The sequence below is a fragment of the Salmo trutta genome, chromosome 2 (assembly GCF_901001165.1).
Source record: "Salmo trutta chromosome 2, fSalTru1.1, whole genome shotgun sequence".
NCBI classification, from domain to species: domain Eukaryota; kingdom Metazoa; phylum Chordata; class Actinopteri; order Salmoniformes; family Salmonidae; genus Salmo; species Salmo trutta.
Window position 1 is genome coordinate 74,854,221 of NC_042958.1, and position 26,295 is coordinate 74,880,515.

Below are 26,295 nucleotides of genomic sequence, written 5' to 3' on the forward strand. Positions count from 1 at the left end.
ATTTCACCCTTGAAACCTGACTTTCTGACCATTTCGCATATGAAATTCTACGGTGGAGCGCGCTCGCCACCTTTTGGATTTTTGGTTTATTACACCCAGCGAAAGCCATCAGAACCAATCTGTTGGACAGGCATTTGATTTTTCAAATTCCTGTTTTTTCACAGGACCTCCTATGTGTGCACGCACTTTGTCGTATAATAACAATGTTTTTGTTTCTCAAATTCATTGTCACGTGATTAAATCATAAAAATCAGAATAAAACGTATACAAATCTAAAAGTTAAAATGCAGCTAATGCAAGACCACCAGCCTTTGGCAGCTACAGAAATGAGTGCATGGAACTCAGAGATAGCCTATAGGCTAATGTAGCTGTAGGCCTATAAAACTTCCATCGTCAGCTAAGTAAAATACATAGGCCTATAGCAAGAGGTGAAAGTAGATTTAATTTCTTCCTGGTACGAGAACTTGCAACATTGTATCAAGTAGCCTATTCCAGGCCCTCGGAGTTTCCCTTGCCAGGGAGCTCGGACATAGCTACGAAGAGCTTTGATTGTCAATATGCACAATAGGCTGAATAGTGAGGTGATATCCCACAATCAAAGTCCCACAATAAGACCTACGGCGCTAATATTTGTATAAACTATCCAGAATTGTAATCTGTTGGTGTCACTGGGTAAGCTGTGATCCCATTTCATGGACCCAAGATCCACAGGTAAGGCTGTATATTGCAATATGAATGTCAATACATTCTTTTGGTCACAGATATCCCCCCCCCCCAAAAAAAACTAAAAAACAACTAGGGGTGTGGATGAGGTAACCAGTCAGTTTCTGGTGTGACCACAATTTGCCTCATGCAGCGCAATAGTTCTCCTTCGCATAGAGTTGATCAGGCTGTTGATTGTGGCCTCTGGAATGTTCTCCCACTCCTCTTCAATGGCTGTGCGAAGTTGCTGGATATTTGTGGGAATTGGAACACGCTGTCATAGTCATCGATCCAGAGCATCCCAAACGTGCTCAATGGGTGGCATGTCTGGTGAGTATGTAGACCATGGAAGTACTGGGATATTTTCTGCTTCCAGAAATTGTGTACAGATCCTTGCGACATGGGGCTATGCATTATCATACTGAACAGTGGCGGTCAGTGCCGTTTAAGATGAGGGAGGACCATTTTTTTCATGAGCATGGCCTTATTTCTATTACAGCATATTAGATGACTCTCATTCATATTCCATTCACCCAGTTCAATGTAACAGCGATAGGTTTAGGCTACTACATGACACTACTATATTTGAGTACTGCATGATACTTGAATATACCCATTTTCCCGAGCGTATGAATGAAAGTTTACAACGTAGGTGCACAAAGGTCGAGAGACACATTTGAAGTGACAGAAAGTGACACATGGACAGACAATACCGCCTTGTACACTCTTGCCTGCATCTAGCTGATATAGGGTGAAAAGTTTTTCAACAGAATCGGCAGAATAAATACACCCCTGATCACATGTAAACCCAGTTCACTTTCATAGTAGCAACATTGTATTCCTTCTCGCATCTATGTGCTCTCCTCCTCCCTTCGCTTGTGGACTTCAATGCACAACACATCAGCTGTATGTGACCAGGCGAAAAATGCTTTCCAAGCCAAACCGCTAGACACAGCCTACATCGTTGTCACCATATTGGCTAAAGTAACATCATAGTCAGCATAGCTAATAGAACTAATGCGTTAGTAAACCGAGCTAAAATCATGCAGTAACGTCACAGTGTACAGTCAGTAAGCAGTTACACCGGTGGGCCCTGGTGGAAATAAATTAGTAATACCAAAAGCTTACCTTGACATGAAGAGTTCCAGTGTTTTGTTGGAAAGTCATAGCCAGCTAGCTAACATAGCATCCATCTGTTTTAGCAGGGTGTTTCAGTAGGTTAAACTAGCTAGCTACATTTGCTAGCTAAGTGAAACTGAAAAAAATGACACTCTTTCTCTATTTCTTGCTTTACCTTCTTTTTGGAAGAAATTCATTTGTTCAAAATTGTTCAACTATTGTCTTTCTCTCTCTTCGAGTCAACCACTCACCACTTTATATACACTGCAGTGATATCTAGCAGTAACTTATGCGTTCAGTACTGTATTCATTCTCTGATCCTTTGATTGGGTGGACAACATGTCAGTTCATCCTGCAAGAGCTCTGATAGGCTGGAGGATGTCCTCCAGAAGTTGTTATAATTACTGTGTAAGTCGATGGAAGGAGGTGAGAACCATGAGCATCCTAAGTTTTGTATTGAAGTCAATGTACCCAGAGGAGGACGAAAGCTAGCTGTCCTCCGGCTACACCATGGTGCTACCCTACAGAGTACTGTTGAGGCTACCTTCTTTGCATAATAGTGTGTTTTAATAAATTATTTAGTGGTGTGGTTATATTTAGTATAGTTTTATCTAAAAAGGATAGCTTTTTTAAATGTTTTACCATTTACATTTTTTTATCAAATTCACTGAGGATGGTCCTCCCCTTCCTCCTCTGAGGAGCCTCCACTGATGCTGAAACATGAGGTGATGGCGGCGGATGAATGGCACAACAATGGGCCTCAGAATCTCATCACGGCATATCTGTGCATTCAAATTGCCATCAATTAAATGCTGTTGTGTTAGTTGTCTGTAGCTTATGCCTGCCCATACCATAACCCCACCATAACCCCACCACCACCACCACGGGGCACTCTGTTCACAACGTTGACATCAGCAAACAGCTCGCCCACATGACACCATACACTCTGTCTGTCATCTGCCCAGTACAGTTGAAACCGGGATTAAGCCGTGAAGAGCTCAATTATCCAGCGTACCAGTGCCCATTTTAGGTGAGAATTAGCCCACTGAAGTCTGTTACGACGTCGAATTGCAGTCAGGTCAAAACCCTGGTGAGGACGACAAGCACACAGATGAGCTTTCCTGAGATGGTTTCTGACAGTTTGTGCAGAACTTCTTCGGTTGTGCAAACCCACAGTTTCATCAGCTGTTCGGGTGGCTGGTCTCAGACGATCCCGCAGGTGAAGAAGCCGGATGAAAAAGCTGGATGTGGAGGTCCTGGGTTGGCGTGGTAACACACGGTCTGCGGTTGTGAGGGCAGCTGGACGTACTGCCAAATTTTCAAAAACAACATAGGAGGGTGGCTTATGGTAGAGAAATTAACATTCAATTATCTGGCAACAGCTCTGGTGAACATGCCTGCCGTCAGCATGTCAATTGCACGCTCCTTCAAAACTTGAGACATCTGTCGCATTGTGTTGTGTGACTAATCTGCATATTTTAGAGTGGCCTTTTATTGCCTCCAGCATAGGGTGCACCTGTGACATGATCATGCTGTTTAATCAGCTTTTTGGTGAACAAAAAAAACAAAACAAAAAAAAGAATGCATGAAATGAAATGAAATTTAGGAAATGTATGAAATGTATGCACTCACTACTGTAAGTCGCTCTGGATAAGAGCGTCTGCTAAATTACTAAAATGTAAATGTAAATGTTTGTCATATGCCACACCTGTCAAGTGTATGGATTATCTTGGCAAAGGAGAAATGCTCACTAAAAGGAATGTAAACAAGCTTGTGCACACAATTTGAGAGAGATAAGCTTTTTGTGAGCATGGAATATTTCTAGGATGTTTTTTTTCAGCTCCAAAAATATGGGACCAACACTTTATATGTTGCATTTATATTTTTGTTCAGTGTAAGTATATCCACAGCGATTTCAATTGATTTCTTATGTTTTTGTGTCAAATTAACTAATTGTCTTTTGTTTAATTTATTTAACAACATTCTGACTTTTTTTTTAGCATTATCTAGTCCAAATATGGCATGATTCCAATGTTTTTATCCGTTTGCATGACTTTCAATTGGGGAATTGGGGACTGCACTTTCCACTATTGTGGCTAATCCTTATTGTGGCTCGCTTCACATAGTTGTGAATGCCGAAGTCAGTTACTTCCCTGGTTTTAATGGACTAGTTCGTTTTGCATGGCCCGGTGCCCTGGTTAGGCGGAGTTTGTTGATTTTAGACAATTCCATTGGTCCTTAAATAAAATCTCCACCCACCCGGGGCACCGGGCCATGCAAAACAAACTCGCCCAATGTCTATGGTGGGTTCGCGCAGCTGTAGCCTATCACATGCCTTCAGCAGTATCTAACGTGGCCAATTGTTTCCACCCAACACGATTTTATTTGGAGAAGGATATCAGCCTACACGAAAAATGACTTGTTAGATTGTTACTGCCAATCTGTATGTCACCGTGATAGTCTACTGCTCAATGGAGGGAGTAGGCTATGTGCTGCAAGTCAAGGGACAGTGTGTAGCCAACATCAGTTATTGCAGTAATTTTTACCAAAAAAGTTATTTTCTATAACTTCTACATTCTAAAAATATATATTTTGTGTTGAACAGGAAACTATGGTCTTGGGACAAAGCCAGATACTGTTCCGTCATTGGTTGCTTTGATAAAAGTAAACAAAATCGAGTGTCGATTCTGTAGTTTGAGATGTAAGGGCAGAGCTTATGATTGACATATAATGCTCTTCCTACCACTGTGACAGTGGTTAAAAAGCTCAGCTCTCGAATAGAAGAGGCACATCATGGAAATGCTGACGCAGAATTTAAGCACCATAGCGCGAATGTGATATCCACTTTCACATAATTATTGGCATTGCTGCGATTGAATGTGTGTTTGTTATTTGTAACTCGACACAGCCCATTATACATGTTCTTTCTATAGTTACATTTTGAGTAAAAAATTACATACCTGAAGAACCAAACGATCTGCACACTAATGTTACCTCAAAGGGACTACTAGGAGGGCACTTGAACATTCGTAGTGTCATTCCAAAAAGTGATCAAATTCAACATCTACTCACAGACTCCAACCTTGACTTCCTCTGCCTCTCAGAGACATGGCTCCATAAAAACTCTCCATGTGCTGCTTTGATTGTGCCTGGCTACAATGTTTTCAGGAGAGACAGGATTGAAGGAAGAGGAGGGGGTCTGATGATTTACATTAAAGAACATATCCGATGTAAACAAATTGAGTGGTCATGTGATAATGAACTAGAATGTATTGGCCTGAACGTTACACTGTCTCCCCAAATGTCTTTTACCCTTATTGGAATGTATAGACCACCTTCCACCAAAAGTGTGTTTTTTGATCAGTTTAATAACATGCTTAGGGAATGTGATTTTGGGAAGGAGGTCATCTTAATGGGAGATTTTAATATTAATTATGAAGACAAGGCTTGTAGGAAAACCCTCAAACGGATCACTAATACCTTTGACCTTACACAGCTCGTTAAAGGGCCAACCAGGGTGACTTGTTGCTCTAAAACACAGATTGATTTGGTGTTCAGTAATAAACCAGAGAGAGTGACTAAATCATTCAATATGGTTACTGGGCTGTCTGATCATAATTTGACACTTATAGCCAGAAAGTTGTCTAAGAGCAGGTTTAAGCTCTCTACTGTTAGAAAGCCGGATCAACTAAGAATACCTAAGAGTGAATTAAACTATTTTGAAAACGCAATTAATGGAATTAACTGGAATGATCTCTTGTCCTATACAGACGTGGAAGCTGATAGTGAGGTTTTTCTATCCACAATCCAGGCTACAATAAATGGTTTCCTAAAGAAAATCAAATCCAAACCTGGCCAAAAGAGCACTCTTCCTTGGCTAAATGGAGAAATTTGGAAATTGATGAAAGAACGAGATTATGCTCTAAAAACAGCCCTAAAATCCAAATTAGTGCATGACAGACGTAGGTTTACCATGTTGAGAAATAAGGTAATGAAAGAAATCAGACAGGCCAAGGCAAACTTTTTTATTAACATAATTGGTGAGGCAAAGGGAAATTCAAAATTGATCTGGGAGAATGTAAAAAAGTTAACAGGGAAAGACCATAGTAAAACTGCAAAAAGACTAGAAATCATGGTGAATAACAATCTAACACAGGATGCAGTCAAAATAGCAATAGCCTTCAATTCCTACTTTATTGACTCTGTCAAGGTACTGACACAGAACCCCTCCACTGGTTTATTGGGCTCAGTGCTAGTGAATGACGCTCAACCTGTCTTCATCATAAGGGAGGTTTCTGAGTCAAAGGTGAACAAGGTGATTAGCTCACTAAAGAACTCTAAATCCAAAGATGTGTTTGGGCTGGACTCTACCTTTCTTAAAAACTACAAAGAGTCACTCATTGGCCCCATTACTAAGGTCACCAACACATCTATTGGTCTGGGGGTGTTTCCAAGGGTATGGAAGTCAGCCATAATAACGGCCATCTTTAAATCGGGCGACCCTGCTGACGTGAGTAACTACAGGCCCATTAGTATACTACCTGTAGTGTCGAAGGTTGTTGAAAAGTGTGTAGCAGAACAACTGATTTCCCACCTCAACAACAGCCCCTTCACATTACACTCCATGCAGTTTGGCTTCAGAGCGAAACACTCCACAGAAACGGCCAACTGCTTTCTTCTGGAAAATGTGAAGTCCAAGATGGACAAAGGGGGCGTTGTTGGGGCTGTGTTTCTGGACCTAAGGAAGGCTTTCGATACTGTTAACCATGAGATTCTCATCACAAAATTGTCCAAGTTCAACTTTTCCCCCGATGCCTTGAGATGGATGAAATCATACCTTGAAGGCAGAACTCAGTGTGTCAGAGTGAGCAATGAGCTGTCGCCCACTCTTAGCTATGATGTGGGCGTGCCCCAAGGGTCAATACTGGGTTCCCTCTTGTTCAGCCTGTACATTAATGATCTGCCTTCCGTCTGCACTGGGTCTGAAGTTCAAATGTATGCAGATGATACAGTGATATATGTGCATGCAAAGAGCAAACAACAAGCTGCACAAGAACTCACTACTGTAATGGTCCAGGTTACAAAGTGGCTCAGTGACTCGTGTTTGCATCTCAATGTGAAAAAAACTGTTTGCATGTTCTTCACAAAGAGGGCAACAGATGCTACTGAGCCAGATGTCTATGTGTCAGGGGAGAAGCTCCAGGTGGTATCTGATTTTAAGTACCTTGGAATCATACTTGATTCCAACCTCTCTTTTAAAAAGCATGTGAAAAAGGTAATTCAAATAACCAAATTCAACCTAGCTAATTTCCGATTTATACGAAATTGTTTGACCACAGAGGTAGCAAGACTGTACTTCAAATCGATGATACTCCCCCACTTAACATACTGCTTGACTAGTTGGACCCAAGCTTGCTATACAACATTAAAACCTATTCAGTCTGTCTACAAACAGGCTCTCAAAGTGCTCGATAGGAAGCCCAATAGCCATCATCACTGTTACATCCTCAGAAAGCATGAGCTCCTGAGTTGGGAAAATCTGGTGCAATACACCGACGCATGTCTTGTATTCAAGATCCTAAATGGCCTAGCTCCCCCTCCACTCAGTACTTTTGTTAAACAGAAAATCCAAACATATGGCAGCAGATCCACAAGGTCTGCCATGAGAGGTGACTGTATAGTTCCCTTAAGGAAAAGCACCTTTAGTAAATCCGCTTTCTCTGTGAGAGCGTCCCATGTCTGGAATACACTGCCATCAGACACACATAACTGCACCACATATCACACTTTCACAAAATGCATGAAGACATGGCTAAAGGTCAATCAGATTTGTGAACATAATCCCTAGCTGTGTATTGCCGCTTTCCATGTTGTCTGTTGTCTGTAGCTTGTGAGGTGTGGAAACACTTTGTTTTTATGGATTTTGTCTTGTTGCTTTTTGTTCTATGTTGCTCTGTCTGTATGCTACATCTTGCTTGTCCTATGTTGCTCTGTCTTTATGCTATGTCTTGCTTGTCCTATGTTACTCTGCGTGTGCTCACTGTTCTATGATTGTCTATATTGTAATTGTTTTTAATAACCTGCCCAGGGACTGCGGTTGAAAATTAGCCGGCTGGCTAAAACCGGCACTTTTACTGAAACGTTGATTAATGTGCACTGTCCCTGTAAAAATAAAATAAACTCAAACTCAAACTCAAAGTAGCTAGATGATTTGTCCTGTGGTTCATACTTAAACCCCCACCACGACAAGAAACCTAGCTACAGAGGAGCACATCAATTTCCAAAAATTGGCTTGGATAAAGATTTGCCCCGAAGAAGATATGTCAGGAGATAAAAAAAGGTAACTTTAATGTTGTTTAACTTAATGTGCTAGCTAGCTGCAAAGTTTTAGCTACCGAGTTAGCTAGCTAAATGGGAGAGACATTATGCGCAACAGTGGCAGTGAATTTGTGGATTTGAGTCAAGAGTAGCTAAGTTAGCTAGCTAGCCAGCCAGTCAGACCTTTTTGATTACATTGACTTGTATACATTATTGTATTATACATCAAAGGGCTGGAGAGGTCGTGCCCAAGCCAGACGTGGGATAAAATAGTAACTAGCTGTTCTTTTTTTTAATAATCAAAAATGTGCTATTTTGTTCCCTGTTTTCCTCCATAGTGCACTACCTACTTGATACAGGTGTAAACAACAAGACATTGCAGGTGCAGTAAGTAATGTTAGGATCTTCTTATCTAATAATAGCAAGCTAGCTTGGTGAGATTAGGTAAGCTTTATATCCATGGCAATTTTCTTAATGTGCCTTGTATAACCAGAATGCTGAATAAACTGCCATTTCAACTTACTCTGCCAGTTGTCCACTTTGTCATTATGCTGTTGGAAATTTGATTTAAAAATATCAAAAAGAAAGCATTGTAGCTATCCTTAAATATGAGCCATATTACAATTCCCAACAAGTGGGTTAACCCTATTGGCGCGATGCATGTGGTGTAGGCCAGAGACATTGGTTCGCTTCCCTGTCCTGTCATTTACTACAGAGAGAGACGTTTTTAAGTTGGTTTAATAATACTTTCCTGTGGATATTTTGTATCAAATTTATAACTGCATAAGGATGAAACTCAGTGGACAACAGGTAGAGTATTTTCTCATGAATGTATTCAACATTCTGACTTGTAGCCTAAAGGGACTGTTTAGTCATCCGGGATATACTGTACCTTCAGAAAGTATTCATAGCCCTAGACTTAATCCACATTTTGTTGTGTTACAGCCTGAATTCAAAATGGATTACATTTTTTTTAAATCACCCATCTAGACACTGTCATGACGTTGGCCTGTGGGTAAGGTTTATGACCCCCCCATAAATACCTTTCTCCCTTCCCCTCTCTCTCTGACCCTACTGAAGGACTGTTGAATAGCCTTTGTTAAATAGAGAGAGTCTGGGAACATCAAACAAATGGGGAAAAGGAACCATATTTCGGTAATAGAACCAGTTGGAAATATGCGTTGGAACTTAATGAGTATGGATGTCAGTTCGGTTGTCATTTGAGACATTATGACTGATGACAGGACGACATACCTGGAAAAGTCTACATATTCTAGTTATGAAATTCACATGGAATTGTTGTGCAATTTAAATGTTTGATATTGAGATTGTTTGTTAGGAGATTAAATGTAATTTTAGCTTCCAAATTAGAGAATTGGGTTTTCATAAGGAAAGTGCACTGCTTAATCAGTGGCCCACCCCTGTGAAGAGACAGGGGTTATAAACGATGAAACACACCCTTCTCCCCTCGCCACTATATAAGACAATGACACAATGTAACCAGAGTTCCACTACGTGGGGTCTGCAGCCTCTGTGTTAACTTCTTTGGGCTATGTGGGACGTTAGCGTGCCACCTGTGGCGCACCCTATCAACAGCAGGTGCATTTCAAGAGCGGCAAATTTGAAACCAAATAAATGTCAAAATTCAAGTTTTTCAAACATACAACTATCTGGCACCCTTTGAAAGATAAACATCTCCTTAATCTAACCACATTTCCGATTTCAAAAAGGTTTTACGGCGAAAGCATAAAGTTAGGTTATGTTAGGAGAGTACATTGACAATAGCTGTGTGTAGTGTATTGTCAATTCAACGACAGGCGTCACCAAAACCATAAAATCAGCTAAAATTATGCACTAACCTTTTACAATCTCCATCAGATGACACTCCTAGGACATTATGTTAGACAATGCATGCATTTTTAGTTCTATCAAGTTCATATTTATATCTAAAAACAGTGTTTTACTATGGCATTGATGTTCAGGAAATCGTTTCCCTCCAATACCGGCAGTCAAGTCATCACAACAAAATAATTAATTAATATTAGAAAACATTGGTAAAATATTATATTGTCATTCAAAGAATTATACATTTACATCTCTTGAACGCAATGGACTTGCCAGATTTAAAATTAACCTTACTGGGAAATCACACTTTGCAATAATCTGAGCACTGCGCCCAGAAAAATACGCATTGCGATACAGACTAACCGCCATGTTGGAGAGATCTAAAATCGAAAATACTATGTAAATAATCCATTACCTTTGATTATCTTCATCAGATGTCACTTCCAAAGAATCCCAGGTCCATAACGAATGTAGTTTTGTTCAAAAAAGCTCATCATTTATGTCCCAAAACCTCCGTGTTGTTAGCACATGATCTAAGCCAGCCGGACTTCACTTCACATCACGAACGGAAAAAATATATTTACGTTCGTTCAAACATGTCAAACGTTGTATCGCATAAATCATTAGGGCCTTTTTTAACCAGAACATGAATAAAATTCAAGGCGGACCATTGGGTTCTCTTTTAAAACGTTTCGGAATGAGAGTACCCACCATCAACTCGCACGCCAGGTGTCTAATGGGCCATCACGTTCCATGGCTCTTATTCGGTCTGATCTCACTGTAGAAGACTCAAAACACTTTGTAAAGGCTGGTGACATCTTGTGGAAGCAATAGGAAGTGCCAAAATATTCCTCAGCCCCTTTGTTTTTCAATGGCATAGGCTCAAAGTCAATTCAACACATCAGGTATCCACTTCCTGTCAGAATCTGTCTCAGGGTTTTGCCTGCCAAATGAGTTCTGTTATACTCACAGACACCATTCAAACAGTTTTAGAAACTTTAGGGTGTTTTCTATCCATATATAATAAGTATATGCATATTCTAGTTACTGGGTAGGTGTAGGAGGCAGTTAAAAATGGGCACATATTTTTTCCAAAATTCTCAATGCTGCCCCCTAGCCCGTAGAGGTTAAAAGGATACACATGTCAAGTACAGAACTGAGCCAACCTCGGCGTGAGCTTTGGTTGCGAATGGTATGAACTTTGAACTTATTCACTACAGAAGTGATACTTCCTAGCCGTTGAGATAGCAGCGGCCGCTGTAGACGTTGGCTAGGAAAGGACGGACGACAGATCCAGTCTAACACACGACGAAAATACCACAACGTATCCAATTTACCACCAGAGACATTCTTCCGAGGACAGGAAGATCTCTGTTGGCCAACCCGGCCAGCATCTACGACCAATCTACCGAAGCGCAGCTCAGAGTAAATATTTATTGCATTTTCCTTTTCCAAATGGGCGGTAATTTAGAATGCATAAGATTCTGTTTTTACGATAGCATAGCTGCTGTTTCTTTTGTTCCTCAGTCGTCCCGCTCTTTCATTCAAGCCCAACCCCCTTTCTTTGTGTAACAAGCCGCCATGTCGGCTCCGTCCACCAGCGGCGTTTTCTGTATGAGATCATTTGTATTCTGTGTATATGTAATTCTGTGTGATTAGTTAGGTATTTAGTAAACAAATAATTAAACCCAATTTTGTATTGCTGATTCAACTTGTTAGCCAGGGTTCGTGAAGATAACCAAGAATTTATAACTTTCATTATGAGACTGAAAATAAGATGAGGATTAATATTGATGGCTATCGATGTGAAATATTACTACGTTTTTAAGAGTTTATTCAGAAGATAACGGCTCTATAAAGACTCTTCCGTGGTGTCCCGACTTTCTAGTTAATTAAATTTACATGATTAGCGAATCAGGTGATATTAATTACAGAGAAAGAATTTTATAGGATAGCATGTCATATCACTTAATCCGGCATAGCCAAAGACACAACACATTACTCCATAATGACAAAGTGAAAACATGTTTTTAGAAATGTTTGCAAAGTTATTGAAAAATAACACATCTAATTTTCACAAGCCTGAGTCAATACTTTGTGGAAAGGTCTTTGGTGGCAACTACAGCTTGGAGTCGTCTTGGGTATGTCTATATCAGCTGTGCACATCTGGATTCTCTCATTCTTCCTTGCAGATTTTCTCAAGCTCTTCAAGTCTTAACATATTTTTGTGGGATTCAAGTCTGGGCTTTGGCTGGGCTACACAAGGACTTTCACGTTCTTGTTCTGAAGCCATTTCAGTGTTGCTTTGGCTGTATGCTTGAGGTCGTTGTCTTGTTGAAATGAATATCAGTCTAATGTCATTTTCACTCTGAAGCAAGTTCTCATCAAGGATTTGCCTGTATTTGGCTCCATTTGGTTCTCCAGACATTGCGCTTTGCATTCAGGGCAAAGAGTTACATTTTTGTCTCATCAGACCTCATCAGACCACAGAGTCTGCCTTTTTCCAAACTCCAGGTGTGCTGTCATATGTATTTTAACTCCAGAGTAGCTTCAGTCTGGCCATTCTCCCATAAAACCCAGATTGGTGAAGTACTTTAGACTGTTGTCCATCTGGCAGGTTTTCCCATCTCAGCCAAGGAACTCTGTAGTTCTGTCAGAGGTGTCATTGGGTTCTTGGTCACCTCCCTGACAGCAAGCTTTTGACAGAGACCACTGTGCTCTTGGAAACTTTCAACACTTTGGAAATCGTTTTATACCGTTCCCCAGATGTATGCCTCATCACAGATCTCGGAGATCTACAGACAGTTCCTTGGACTTCATGGTATATTTTCTGATATGCACTTCTTCTGTGGGTTTTATGGCAGACTACAACCCAAAAAGGTGTATTACCTCCACCAACTGGACAGGGTTGAAAAAACTAAGGTAAAGATTAAACCCATATGTGATAGTTTTCCCTAACTTAATACACCCAAAATAAAACAATATTAAACCACATTGACAAAATCAAAACCCCAGTTGTTCCTTCCTTCAAATCTCTATATTTCCCTTCTCAGACTCTATGACCTGAGAGGGTGTGTAATGGTTTTTCTTTGAGAAGTAGAGGAGTCAGGCGCAGGACACAGGGATCAATGTAAACAAACGTGTTTACTTGAAAAATTCAATAAATCTTCTCATAGAAAAAATACATATCGAGGAGAAACACCTCCAACCACACAAAACAGGAAACAATCACCGACAAGACAAACAGGAAATGCAGAGGTTTAAATAATGAACATAATTAGGGAAAATCAAAAACAGGTGTACACAATAAAGACAAAACCAAACAAACAGGGAAACATCGATTGGTGGCAACTAGTAAGCCGGTGACGTCGACCGCCAAACGCCGCCCGAACAAGGAGAGGAGCCGACTTCGGCGGGAGTCGTGACAGGGTGATATGGCTTGAGACAATACTCCATGCAACTCCTCCGCCAAAAAGTATTTCAGTCCCAGGAACCGTTCTGCTGCATCCACAATGACATCTATCTGAACTTCTTCTCCACCTTGGCAGTGCCATTAATCACCATAGCTATAAAGGCTACAAAATCCACCGTATTAAACTTTACCATATCTGGGTCCTGCTGTTGAACTGCAACCCCTGCAGCCTTCAGTGAAGGCCTATCCACCACCATGGACTCTTCAGGAGTACCATTCGAACCGTCAACCCTTTTAACAGCACCTGCTCTGGACAGACCTGACTTTTGCCACCTTTCACCCTTGTTGGGCATTACAAAGACTTGGCTTCATGGTTCCCACCACAATTGCAACTTGTCACATTTTCATCACTTTTAAAACACGACATGATCTTTTCCACAACTAGAACATCTCAGCTTCTCCCTTCTGCAAACACTTGAAACAAGTCCAAAAGCTTTACAATGATCACACTGCATTGATCTTGGAACAATTGCCCAGACTCTGTAGTTTATAAATTCCAACTACACTTGAGTAGGGAGAGACTCCATATGAAAAAAGAAGAGATAGACTCTTCACTTTTTCTTCATTCACCACACGATTCATCCGACTAGCATCAAACACTCCATGAATATTTTTAATCTCTGCAACATCGACTTCCCAGGAAATGGCAGATATTACCTCCTTGAGGGGTGCCCTGTTCTGGAAAGACAAAACAGAACACACACCCAGCAAGCTTCTTAATAAATTGGGTGAGATGCAACATACACTCCTTCCGATCCTCAGAAGAACAAAACATCTAAACAAGCCTGCCTCTCGTGATCCTCACAGCCTTCACCAAACCCAGCACTCTCTACCAGTTTGGATATATCAAATGGATTCTTCAAAATTGGTAGTCCAATCAGCTGCACCTCATTAACAAAACATACTCTTACAAGATAAGGGACATTCTTATCACTGTATGCTACTTTGCTCCGTATTCTATTCTTTTGGACAACATTCCAATTCTCCTTGATTCCCCGGCATTATATTTACGCTCTACACCAGCTTCCGCCATCTTTTCCATCATAACACCACTGACATGCAACTGTCAACTGTGGGACCTTATATAAACAGGTGCGTTTCTTTCTAAATCATGTCCAAACAATTTAATTGTCCACAGGTGGACGCCAATCAAGTTGTAGCGATGTCTCAAGGATGATCAATGGAATTTGGATGCACCTGAGCTCAATTTGGAGTGTCACAGAAAAGGGGTGTGAATAGTTTTTATGTAATCCATTTTGAATTCAGGCTGCACAAAACATGTGGAATAAGTCAAGGGATAGGTATACTTTCTGAAGGCACTGTATATGTTAGCGACGAGTGTGAACTCTGAGATGTCCACACTCGAAAGCGCAGTGGCTAGGTTTTAGGGAGCTTTGAATTAGAGGTCAATGCCATACTTAAGTTAGACATGCTGTTTCTGTTTGTGACTCGCAGTTGTTTAAAGGTTTCTACAACAACACCCTGATGTTTAATTTCTTCCCAGCTGTAGTGGTGTATTCATCTATGCCCTGATCCACCATGGGCCCATACTTTGATTAAATACACATACAATACCCTATTTAGGTTGTCATCTGTTGTTTATCTATGAAGCTATATCTTTATGAAATAACCAACAACCTTATTATTGTTATCATATTATTATCCTTCAAGTGCTCCACCTGTGACATCAGTGAAGAGTGACAATGTGAACAAAGGCATCTTCAAGACAGTCAGCACAAGGGTAATTTGATAATACTTTGTATCAGACCATACAGACATGTAATAGACCTCTCCTAGAAATACTGTTAGACGGTCACTTTGGTCTTGTCATTGATCTTCACAACATTATCATTCAACCCTGCCTTTAACCTCTGTTGCCAACCTGTGGTCCTAATGGGTTTTATATCTCCAGTGGAGGCTGGAGGCTGAGCCACCAGAGGACGGTGAAGACACAGGTTTGTATTGTATTGTTCATGTTGACTGGAGATGGGTAAAAGTGGAATTTAAATGTTGGATTATTTTTGAAATTAGACCAAATGTGCAAATAGACATGTTTTCCCAAACTCTGCTCTTGCTATCAACAGTCTGAGCAATTTTGCATTGAGACAGGATTATAAATTGCTCAGATAGTAGACCTCAATAATTTGGATTATCGGACCAGGCTCCGATTGTTGAATATACTTTATTTTTATGTATGATTATTCTAAAATAAAGAATAAAGGGGATTAGATGCAAGTAGACTCAATATTCCTCAAAATGATTATTGGAAAGAAAAAGGGTTTATGTGTAACCTACCATGTCTAACTCCCTGTTTTGTTTGGTATTTCAAGAGATGGTGCTTTCAGAGAAGAGCCGGGGGCTGCAGGAGGCCATGAATTTGCACTGGATGTGGCAGGCTCATCATGGTAGGCCAGAACTACAATCATAAGAATCAAAACGTGTATATTTCAACTATGCCTGTCTATCCAGGTTTATTAAAAGCTCTGTCTTGCTGATGTCATCTGTGTACCATTAACAACTACAGGCTTGCTAGTTAGCATTTTAATCCTCCTGCAACTGATGTTACCAATAGTTGTACCTGTCAGCGTAGGTCCCTACTGTAGGTCCTGAAAGTTATAACATTAGCTACCTAGACAATTATTTAGCGAGCTAAATATGCCGGAAATACTTATATTTGGCTATGCATTGCTTTGACCTAACTGTTCAACTCGAGGCCTCAATGCCTGGTTGGTGACACACTTTTGCCCTCCTAACACATCTAACTCCAATAGTCACCTATCACGGTCTTCAGTTTAGAATGCAATTCGTTTCATCCCCAAAAATGTTTTACCCTTTTTATTAGTTTTATTATTTTGATATTGATTACTGCACTGTTGCAATAGGGCTGGGGAAAAAGTGTGACAAACCAATGTTTACCTTGGGCTTAGCACATTAGGCTGGTGTTCATGTGTTAATTTCACACAATTCCGTTATTAAAGTTGGTAATGTACACTACCTTTCAAAGGTTTGGGGTCTCTTCACTGTTGACATTGAGACTGGTGTTTTGCGGGTACTATTTAATGAAACTGCCAGTTGAGGACTTGTGAGGTGTCTGTTTCTCAAACTAGACACTCTAATGTACTTGTCCTCTTGCTCAGTTGTGCACCGGGGCTTCCCACTCCTCTTTCTGTTCTGGTTAGAGCCAGTTTGCACTGTTCTCAGAACAAAAATAGACTGACGAGTGTCAGAAGAAAGGTCTTTGTTTCTAGCCATTTTGAGCCTGTAATTGAACCCACAAATGCTGATGCTCCAGATACTCAACTAGTCTAAAGAAGGCCAGTTTTATTGCTTCTTTAATCAGGACAACAGTTTTCAGCTGTGCTAACATAATTGCAAAAGCGTTTTCTAATGATCAATTAGCCTTTTAAAATGATAAACTTGGATTAGCTAACACAACTTGCCATTGGAACACAGGAGTGATGGTTGCTGATAATGGGCCTCTGTATATCTATGTACATAGATATTCCATAAGAAATCCTCCGTTTCCAGCTACAATAGTCGTTTACAACATTAACATTGTCTACACTGTATTTCTGATCAATTTGATGTTATTTCAATGAATAAAAATTTGCTTTTCTTTCAAAAACAAGGACATTTTCTAAGTGACCCCAAACTTTTGAACGGTAGTGTATATGCATGTGATAGGTGTCTCTATCTCCGGTCAGGTTTTGGAGCGAAACAGGGATGTGGTGGTTGACGTCAGTGTGTCTCTGCGTCACGTTTGGGCACCATCACAAGGACCGACACTTTGCATATGACAGGTGAGATCAGCTGACCTTTTTCCCTCCTGCGATTCATGGAATTAGTGCAGTGTAAACTAATTTGATTTTGAGAGACCAATGGGACCTGGTAAGAATTTATTGCCACCTGACTTTTCTCTATGTTTGTATTTTCTTCCCTGTAGGTGCCCCTGGTCTTCACAGTAGGATTAGGGTTACCTCACGGTTGACCTGCCCTCCATGAATAGTGGCTACCTGTAGTTTACAGCACAACTCTGTAATAGGAGACAACCATGTATCTGGATAAAGCATGCATTTAACTTTTGTGGCCTCTGATATATTAACCCTCCTCTAAACCTGTTCAACTGAAAGTGATGTAGAAAACCCTTGAATGAAGTTATGCATAGAATAATGACAAGGATGTGCAGTAAGCCTGTTTTTTTATGTTTTAAATTAAACATTTAATATATTATACCTTGCGACTCCTCAACCTCCAGGAACCCCTCGTAGTGCCAATCAGGAGAGAGGAATTTCCTCCTGGTGGAGCTGACGACACACGCCGGCAGCACTACTTGGTTCTCTTCCCAGGGCCCACTCCAGGCACAGCCTGTAGGCAGCAAGGCGTAATTGTCCACAAAGAACAAAACTAATATCTGTCAAGCACCATAAATAGCATGTTACCCAGCTGATACCATCATTGCCATTTCCAGTTGTAATATCTGGGACTGGGGGATTGCTAAAATAAATGGGTAGGATTGTATTGGTAAAAAATAGTGACATTCCTTCCAGGTAGACTACATCCTCCACACAAAACATTGAATGAACATGCCTCTATATACAAAGCCATGGGCTTTTCAGACTGGTATTTCAGTAACGTTACATCAGTATGGGAATGTTTGTTTGGTAGCTGGCTATATTGTTTCATTGCCTTTTTCACAATGTAGCTTTCTATTCGTATGGAAATTAATTAATGGAGCGTTAACTTGAGCTGGTGATATAAGTCAGCTAGGTAGAACAAGTCTAGTTAGCTAGACTGGTTCTAGCTAACGTTAGCTAACTTAGATGCAGCAAAGGAGTTTGTGAAAAAAGTTACGAATTCAATGAAATAACTAACCTGATGGACATCTGTCCTCCCACTCCCTCTGGTCTGGGCTACCTACTACAGTTCTTATTTGGCATGTGGAAGAAGTTGGTAAGTATCCCTCTGTCCTTGTGGGGGCCAATGCTGGGGTGGGCCTCACAATTTCTGCTCGCAGTCCCTGCCTCTGTGCACACTCCTGATAGCAGAGGCATTCCTCTGTCGCCATCACCGGTTGGAGAGGTAGCTATGGCTATACTACCTAGTTGTTGGTCGCTGGGACAGGACGTTTAACTCTGGAGCCTAGGTGCTAGCTAGAGACCTATCTACAACTAAAGCTAACAGAAACATAAAATTAAAGCATTCTGGCCTTGAATTCAATTGTGAATATCGCTGAGAATTTAACTAAATATATTGAGTGTCAATATTGTCAGGATATAACACTATGTAGCTAGCTAATATATTGTGCTGCTTCCTACTGGTTGCTAAGCGTGCCAAGTAGTCAAGATAGGAGAACGAAGTCACAGCCCTGAACATAGATCAGATAGATAACCAATCAAGGAATGCTGCATTCTCACTTTGACTGAGACTGTAAGATCTATAATCCTAATGATGTTTATCTTTCTCCTTATTAGCAATTGCCTTTCCCCTTGTAATTAGTTAGTTTTCCTTCATTTTTGAATGGGAATGATAGCAGATAAAATATTGGTTTTAATTACATCAACTATACCTTTCTCGAATATTGAAATGCAAGTGGTCATAATTCATCTTTCTCTGTGATTCAAGTGTAACTGTTGACAAATTTGTGGAGGTCATTTAAAAAAGTGCCTATGGGAGAGTGCACATTTTTCAACCCACCTTTTGCAAAAAAAACACTAGCGAACAGATCACAGGGTATAGAGTTCTCAGCTGATGTGCCAAATTTTGTTCACGAATATGGACTATTGACAGAGAAAGGAGAAGAGGAAAAGGTCCATTTAACATGCATTGGCCAATCAAAACCTAATAGTTCAAGTTTTATTTGTCACATACACAAGTATGCAGAAATGCGTAACTTGCAAGCCCTACCCAACAATGCAGTAATCAATCTCAAAATAGTATAACTAATAAAAGGGTTAAAAAAAATGTTTAACAAGATAGGAAGCCACAGTATATACAGGGTCAGGATGAAAATCAGGAGTAGCAAGATTAATAATAATATATATTAAACAGTATGGCAGAAGCATAAGTGGTGGGTGGGTGGGTGTGTGTGTGGGTTGAGTGTAAGTGAAAGTGTGTGGGTGTTAGTGTGAGTGTGTGCAAGAGTGTCAGTGTAGGGGTGATAGGTGGATGTACATGTGGATATACATGTAAACAGGGCTGAAAAGTGACTGGTAGCAGGAATATATAAATACTTATGGTAATATACCAATGGTAATATATACAGTGCATTCGGAAAGTATTCAGATCCCTTTGACCTTTTCCACAGTAATGTTACACATTTATTCTAAAATTGATTAAATAAAAAAAATCCTCAGAAATCTACACACAATACAACATAATGAAAAAGCAAAAACAGTTTATTTTTATTTTTTTGCAAATGTATTAAAAACAGAAATACCTAATTTACATAAGTATTCAGACCCTTTGCTATGAGACACGAAATTGAGCTCAGGTGCATCCTGCTTCCGTTGATCATCCTTGAGATGTTTTTACAATTTGATTGGATTCCACATGTGGTAAATTCAATAGATTGGACATTATTTGGAAAGGCACACACCTGTCTATATATGGTCCCACTGTTGACAGTGCATGTCAGAGCAAAAACCAAGCCATGAGGTTGAATATATTGTCCGTTGAGCTCCGAGACAGGATTGTGTCGAGGCACAGATCTGGGGAAGTTTAACAAAACATTTCTGCAGCATTGAAGAAGAACAGTGGAACACAGTGGCCTCCATCATTCTTAAATGGGAGAAGTTTGGAACCACCAAGACTCTTCCTAGAGTTGGCCGCCCGGCCAAACTGAGCAATCGGGGACAAGGGTCTTAATCAGGGAGGTCTAGAGTTCCTCTGTGGAGATGGGAGAACCTTCCAGAAGGACAACCATCTCTGCAGCACTCCACCAATCAGGCCTTTATGTTAGAGTGGCCAGAGGGAAGCCACTCCTCAGTAAAAGGCACATAACAGCCAGCTTGGAGTTTGCCAAAAGGCACCTAAAGACTCTCAGACCATGAGAAACAAGATTGAACTCTTTGGCCTGAATGCCAAGTGTCACATCTGTAGGAAACCTGGCACCATCTCTACGGTAAAGCATGGTGGTGGCAGCATCATGCTGTGGGGATGTTTTTCAGCCGCAGGGACTGGGAGACTAGTCAGGATCGAGGGAAGGATTAATGGGGCAAAGTACAGAGAAATCCTTGATGAAAACTTGCTCCAGAGTGCTCAGGACCTCAGACTGGGGCGAAGGTTTACCTCCCAACAGGACAACAACCCTAAGCACACAGCCAAGACAACACAGGCGTGGCTTTGGAACAAGTCTCTGAATGTCCTTGAGTGGCCCAGCCAGAGCCTGGACTTGAAACCGATCGAACATCTCTGGAGAGGCCTGAAAATAGCTCTGACGCGACGCTCCCCATCCAACCTGACAGAGCTTGAGGTGTGCCAAGCCTGTAGTGTCATACCCAAGAAGACTCGAGGCTGTAATCGCTGCCAAAGGTGCTTGAACAGAGTACTGAGTAAAGGGTCTGAATACTTAGGAAAATGTGATATTTCTGTTTTAAATTTTTCATAAATCTGTTTTTGCTTTGTCATTATGGGGTATTGTGTGTAGATTGATAAAGGAAAAAACGTAATCATTTTTAGAATAAGGTTGTAACGTAACAAAATGTTGAGAAACGTTAAGGGATCTGAATACTTTCCGAATGCACTGTACATCTAAACAGAAGTAATAGTTACCAGTAACAGGATAAATAGATAGATACCTATGGTAATGGAAATCAATAATCAATGAACAGCAGCTTAGTGGTAGGAATAAATCTAAAACCATCTTTGCATCTGTTATGTATGCCCACCTGCTTATGCACATGTGTACATCTGTCTGTCTGTCTTTGTGTGTGATTGACTGACTGACATGTGTGTGATTGACTGACTGATGTGTGTGCATGTATGTGTGTGTGTGTTATGACAGGTGCGTGCCATGGACAGCGGCGTGCCTCCCCGCTACAGAGACCTCCCTCTAATCATCAACATCCTGGACGTCAATGATAACACACCCGTCATCGAGAGCCAGGGGGGCTACAATGTCAGCGTCAACGAGGTGAGTCACTCAATCACACACACGTCAGTCAGTCAGTCAGTCAATCATATATACAATCAGACACACATATGGAGAGTAATTTGGGCCGAGAAAGAGCCTACGGTAGATACTGATACCGATCACCAAGTTACCTAACATCTTAGTAAGCACCTAAGATACCGTCATGAAATAACATGGATTGTCAATAGAGACACATTTTTTCTTAGGCGTCAAACTGCTGACACGTTCACATCATGTACTTGTCACATGACATGTACACGTCATATAGACATTGTGTTCACGTGACACTTACACATCACGTGTCATATTTAAATGTATTATCTGACAATGAATGTCTTCTGAATGTCTACATGTAAATGCTATCTGGTACGCCCAGTCTTATGACTAAGTCCGACAAAGACAAGTTTGTATCAGGTTAGAAAAAACACTAGCATATAATAAGAGACAATTCTTTAAACAGTAAAACACGGGATAGTATGACTAATGATGTAATTTTCCAAGACAACATCAAATAGGAAAAAATGAAGCACCCACCTAATTATCTTACCTTAAAAGATCTTATAAGACAACCCTGTGCTTAGCATGACTAATGGACCGAGACATTTAATCAATTCAATAAAACTTAGCTAAAATAGGTATATCACAAATAACTGTAACAACTTATTTTTGAAATACTGTATAAGAAAAAAGATCAGGCTAGTTGAGATGCAGCCACCGCTCCTGTGTGGATATAGGCCTATTTCTAAAATCAATATGGACAGTGCCCTGTGCTGAAAGTTGAGTCGGCTAATTTACTAACAACAAGAGGGCTTTGTTCGAGCCCTATTTAAGAAATAAGGGGTAGGCTTACCTGTTTGACGGATGCAATGATGCTATATTTAATAAGCAATAAGGCCAGAGGGGGTGTGGTATATGGCCAATATACCACGGCTAAGGGCTGTTTTTATGCGAGACCCAATGCAGAGTGCCTGGATATAGCCCTTAGCCATGGTACAGTGGTTGCTCAACTAAAAGTTTTGCGATTATGCTGCGGGACTTAGAGGTAATTTGTGGTTTAGTACGGTACCCTGCGTCACTACTTCATTGCTCCAGACCAGCACAAGGGGGAGTTAGAGCACTGATTATGCTTTTGGGTCCCAAGGCGCTACTGTATCTCTAACTGACAATGAATGGGCGACATAAACCAAATAGAAACTGATCATTTGTATGACTTCAAAATTGAATTTCAAATAACTGAATGATGTGGATGAAGAAGATGATTGAATTTAGAACAATATTCCTCTGTCCTTCATGCGCACACCCGTCAGTAATACTTACTAAAACTTAGAATAAAAACCTTAGTAAGTAATTTTTGTAAGAGAAACTTAGACTTCAATTAGGGTGTGGAAATGTAAGGATTATTTTGCTCTTACTGTAGTACTGTAGCCTACTCCCGACCGGTCACGTTGTACAGTTCCATTATGGCTATTAGCAGGACAATAAATACTTTGTGCAAGGACATTTATCAGCATTAAAAACTTTGTGGATGGGGCCTCCCGACTGGTGCAGCGGTCTAAGACACTGCATCGAAGTGCAAACGGTGTTGCTACAGATGCTGGTTCGATACCTGTGCCGTCCGCGAATGGGAGACCGATGAGGCGACGGTGGGCTTTTGGTTTCTCTCCCTCTAAAAACATAAATAAGTAATTCTAAATAACAAACTGGCTTTATTTACAAATTAGTAAGAATGTGGCACCCCATGTTCAAGAATTGCCTTTTTCTCGCTCACTTTAGGTTATTTGAAAACGAAATAATATCCAATATATCGTTATTTTTAAAACATCTATTATTGTTATTATTATTAATTCATTTTTAATTATATAAAAGCCCCTTAGATATTCTCACAGATCAGATTTTCCATAACGAAAAATGCCCCTTAGATATTAATTTAGAATCCTCCAATCCTCTAAATCTAATTATAGGCTGAAAGTCACGTCATTGAGAAAAAAATGTTTATGTACTGTGGACCTACCGTAGGCGGCATGAGTCTCACTAGTGTTAAGTAATGTGCTGTTAACCTCTATGGGCTAGGTGGGACGCTTACCTTAGATATGCTATTACTTCAATTTCTCAAACATATGACTATTTTACACCATTTTAAAGACAAGACTCTCGTTAATCTAACCACACTGTCCGATTTCAAAAAGGCTTTACAACGAAAGCAAAACATTAGATTATGTCAGCAGAGTACCCAGCCAGAAATAATCAGACACCCATTTTTCAAGCTAGCATATAATGTCACATAAACCCAAACCACAGCTAAATGCAGCACTAACCTTTGATGATCTTCATCAGATGACAATCTTAGGACATTATGTTATACAATACATGCATGTTTTGTTCAATCAAGTTCATATTTATATCAAAAACCAGCTTTTTACATTAGCATGTGACTAGCATGTGACTAGCATTCCCACCGAACACTTCCGGTGAATTTACTAAATTACTCACGATAAACGTTCACAAAAAACATATTTTTTTAAAGAATTATATATACAGAACTCCTATATGCACTCGCTATGTCCGATTTTAAAATAGCTTTTCGGTGAAAGCAAATTTTGCAATATTGTCACGGTTATCGTCGGTGAAGGAGGACCAAAATGCAGCAGGACTGTGTTTGTTCATTTTGAACATTTATTAAATCAAAATGAACACAAAAAACAACAAAACTAACTCACGATATACCGACAGTCTTCTCAGGCTCATACATGCTAGACAAGAAACAATCTCCCACAAATGACAGACACAAACACACCCTAATATATGGGACTCTCAATCAAAGGCAAAGGGAAAACACCTGCCTTCAATTGAGAGTCCCAACCCCAATTAACCAATCATAGAAACACACTCACTAGACTACACATAGAAATACATAAACATAGACCATAAACCAAAAACCCGGAAATACTAAATCAAACTCCCTTTTACCAAAACACCACCCCGAACCACATAAAACAAATACCCTCTGCCACGTCCTGACCAAACTAAAATGACAATTAACCCTTATACTGGCCAGGACGTGACAAATATTCTGAGTAGATAGCCCGGCCATCACAGGCTAGCTATTTTGACACCAACCAAGTGTGGTACTCACCAAACTCCGATTTACTATTAGAAAAGTTTGATTACCTTTGGTGTTCTTCATCAGAATGCACTACCAGGACTTCTACTTCAATAACAAATGTTGGTTTGGTCCCAAATAATCCATAGTTATATCCAAATAGCGGCGTTTTGTTCGTGCGTTCAAGACACTATCCGAGGGGTAAATAAGGGTCACACGCCCAACGCGTTTCGTGACAAAAAAATTCTAAATATTCCATTACCGTACTTCGAAGCATGTCAACCGCTGTTTAAAATCAATTTTTATGCCATTTTTCTCGTAAAAAAGCGATAATATTCCGACCGGGAGTGGTGGTTTTCGTTCAAAGAGAGAGAAAGTAAACATGGAGTCGACTCGGGCACGCGCGCCCTGTCCCATTGTCCTCAGATCGACCACTATCAAAATGCGCCACTGTTTTTCAGCCATGGGCTGCAAAGCCACGATTCAGCTTTCTGGCGCCTTTTGAGAGCCTATGGGAGCATTAGAAAATGTCACGTCATGCCAGAGATCCCCCGTTTTTGTTAGAGATGATCAATAAGGCCATGAAATGGTCAGAGAGAGCGCTTCCTGTTTGGAATCTTCTCAGGTTTTGTCCTGCCAAATGAGTTCTGTTATACTCACAGACACAATTCAAACAGTTTTAGAAACTTTAGGGTGTTTTCTATCCAAATCAAACAATTATATGCATATTCTAGTTACTGGGCAGGAGTAGTAACCAGATTAAATCGGGTACGTTTTTTATCCGGCCGTGCAAATACTGCCCCCTAGCCCCAACAGGTTAAAAGTGGTGTAGGTCTTATTTATTTAAAAAGTTAGAAGCAATAGTATTTGAAGCAATACCCTACCTGCTGTGGTCAACTATGTCCGCGCTGCTCTGAGACAAGCATGGGGACTGGTCTTGATAAATCAAAGATTTTTTTTATTTTTACTGAATCTCCGTTTGGGTATTGGTTAGACTACCATTAGGGTGTGGAAATGTTATGCTCTTAGTACTGTAGCCAAAACCGTCATGTTGTGAAGCACCATATATTCCATTCCATCCTAACGGAAACCCTGAGGGTTTCATTTTTTCATTTTCTTGGAATAGAAACACGATAATAATTATCAAATTAACTAAGCTACATTTCTTTAAATCCCATATACTATGTTCTTACAAAAAAGGCTTTAAATTCTCTAGTACAGCCAATATTGAAGGCTATCAAATGTTCCTCAAAGATGCCCTCTGGTGGTCAAACTAGCACTAACTCGCATTAATGGTAACAATGGCTGACAATTAAATAACATGCCATAGAATTCTGTGGCAGCCCGCAAGGTGTCCTGCAGTATTAATACTTGTTAGGGCTAGGGTCCTTTTTCCTCAATTTCCGCCTGACTGACGTGCCCAACGTAAACTGGCTGTCGCTCAGGCCCTGAATTCAGGATATGCACATAATTGGTACCATTGGAAGGAAAACACTTTGAAGTTTGTAGAAATGTTAAAATAATGTAGGAGACTATAACACAATAGATATGGTAGGAGAAAATCCAAAGAAATACCAACCGGAATTATTTTTTTTTTTGAGCGCCTAT

The 26,295-nt window shown here is 40.3% G+C and overlaps 1 protein-coding gene across 4 annotated transcripts in view; it reads left to right on the forward strand.

The window, feature by feature from the left end:
• Positions 1–26,295, forward strand: part of LOC115162910 (cadherin-23) — a 712,130-nt gene that overhangs the window by 544,667 nt on the left and 141,168 nt on the right. For 3 of the 4 annotated variants that reach the window (XM_029714423.1, XM_029714440.1, XM_029714433.1), the window contains one exon: positions 21,459–21,587. In XM_029714423.1, coding sequence (XP_029570283.1) covers positions 21,459–21,587 — 129 coding nt within the window. Of the gene's footprint in view, positions 1–15,127; positions 15,198–15,368; positions 15,412–15,786; positions 15,862–17,160; positions 17,237–21,458; positions 21,588–26,295 lie in introns of those variants that run through there. The other variant, XR_003869666.1, reaches the window with a different exon arrangement.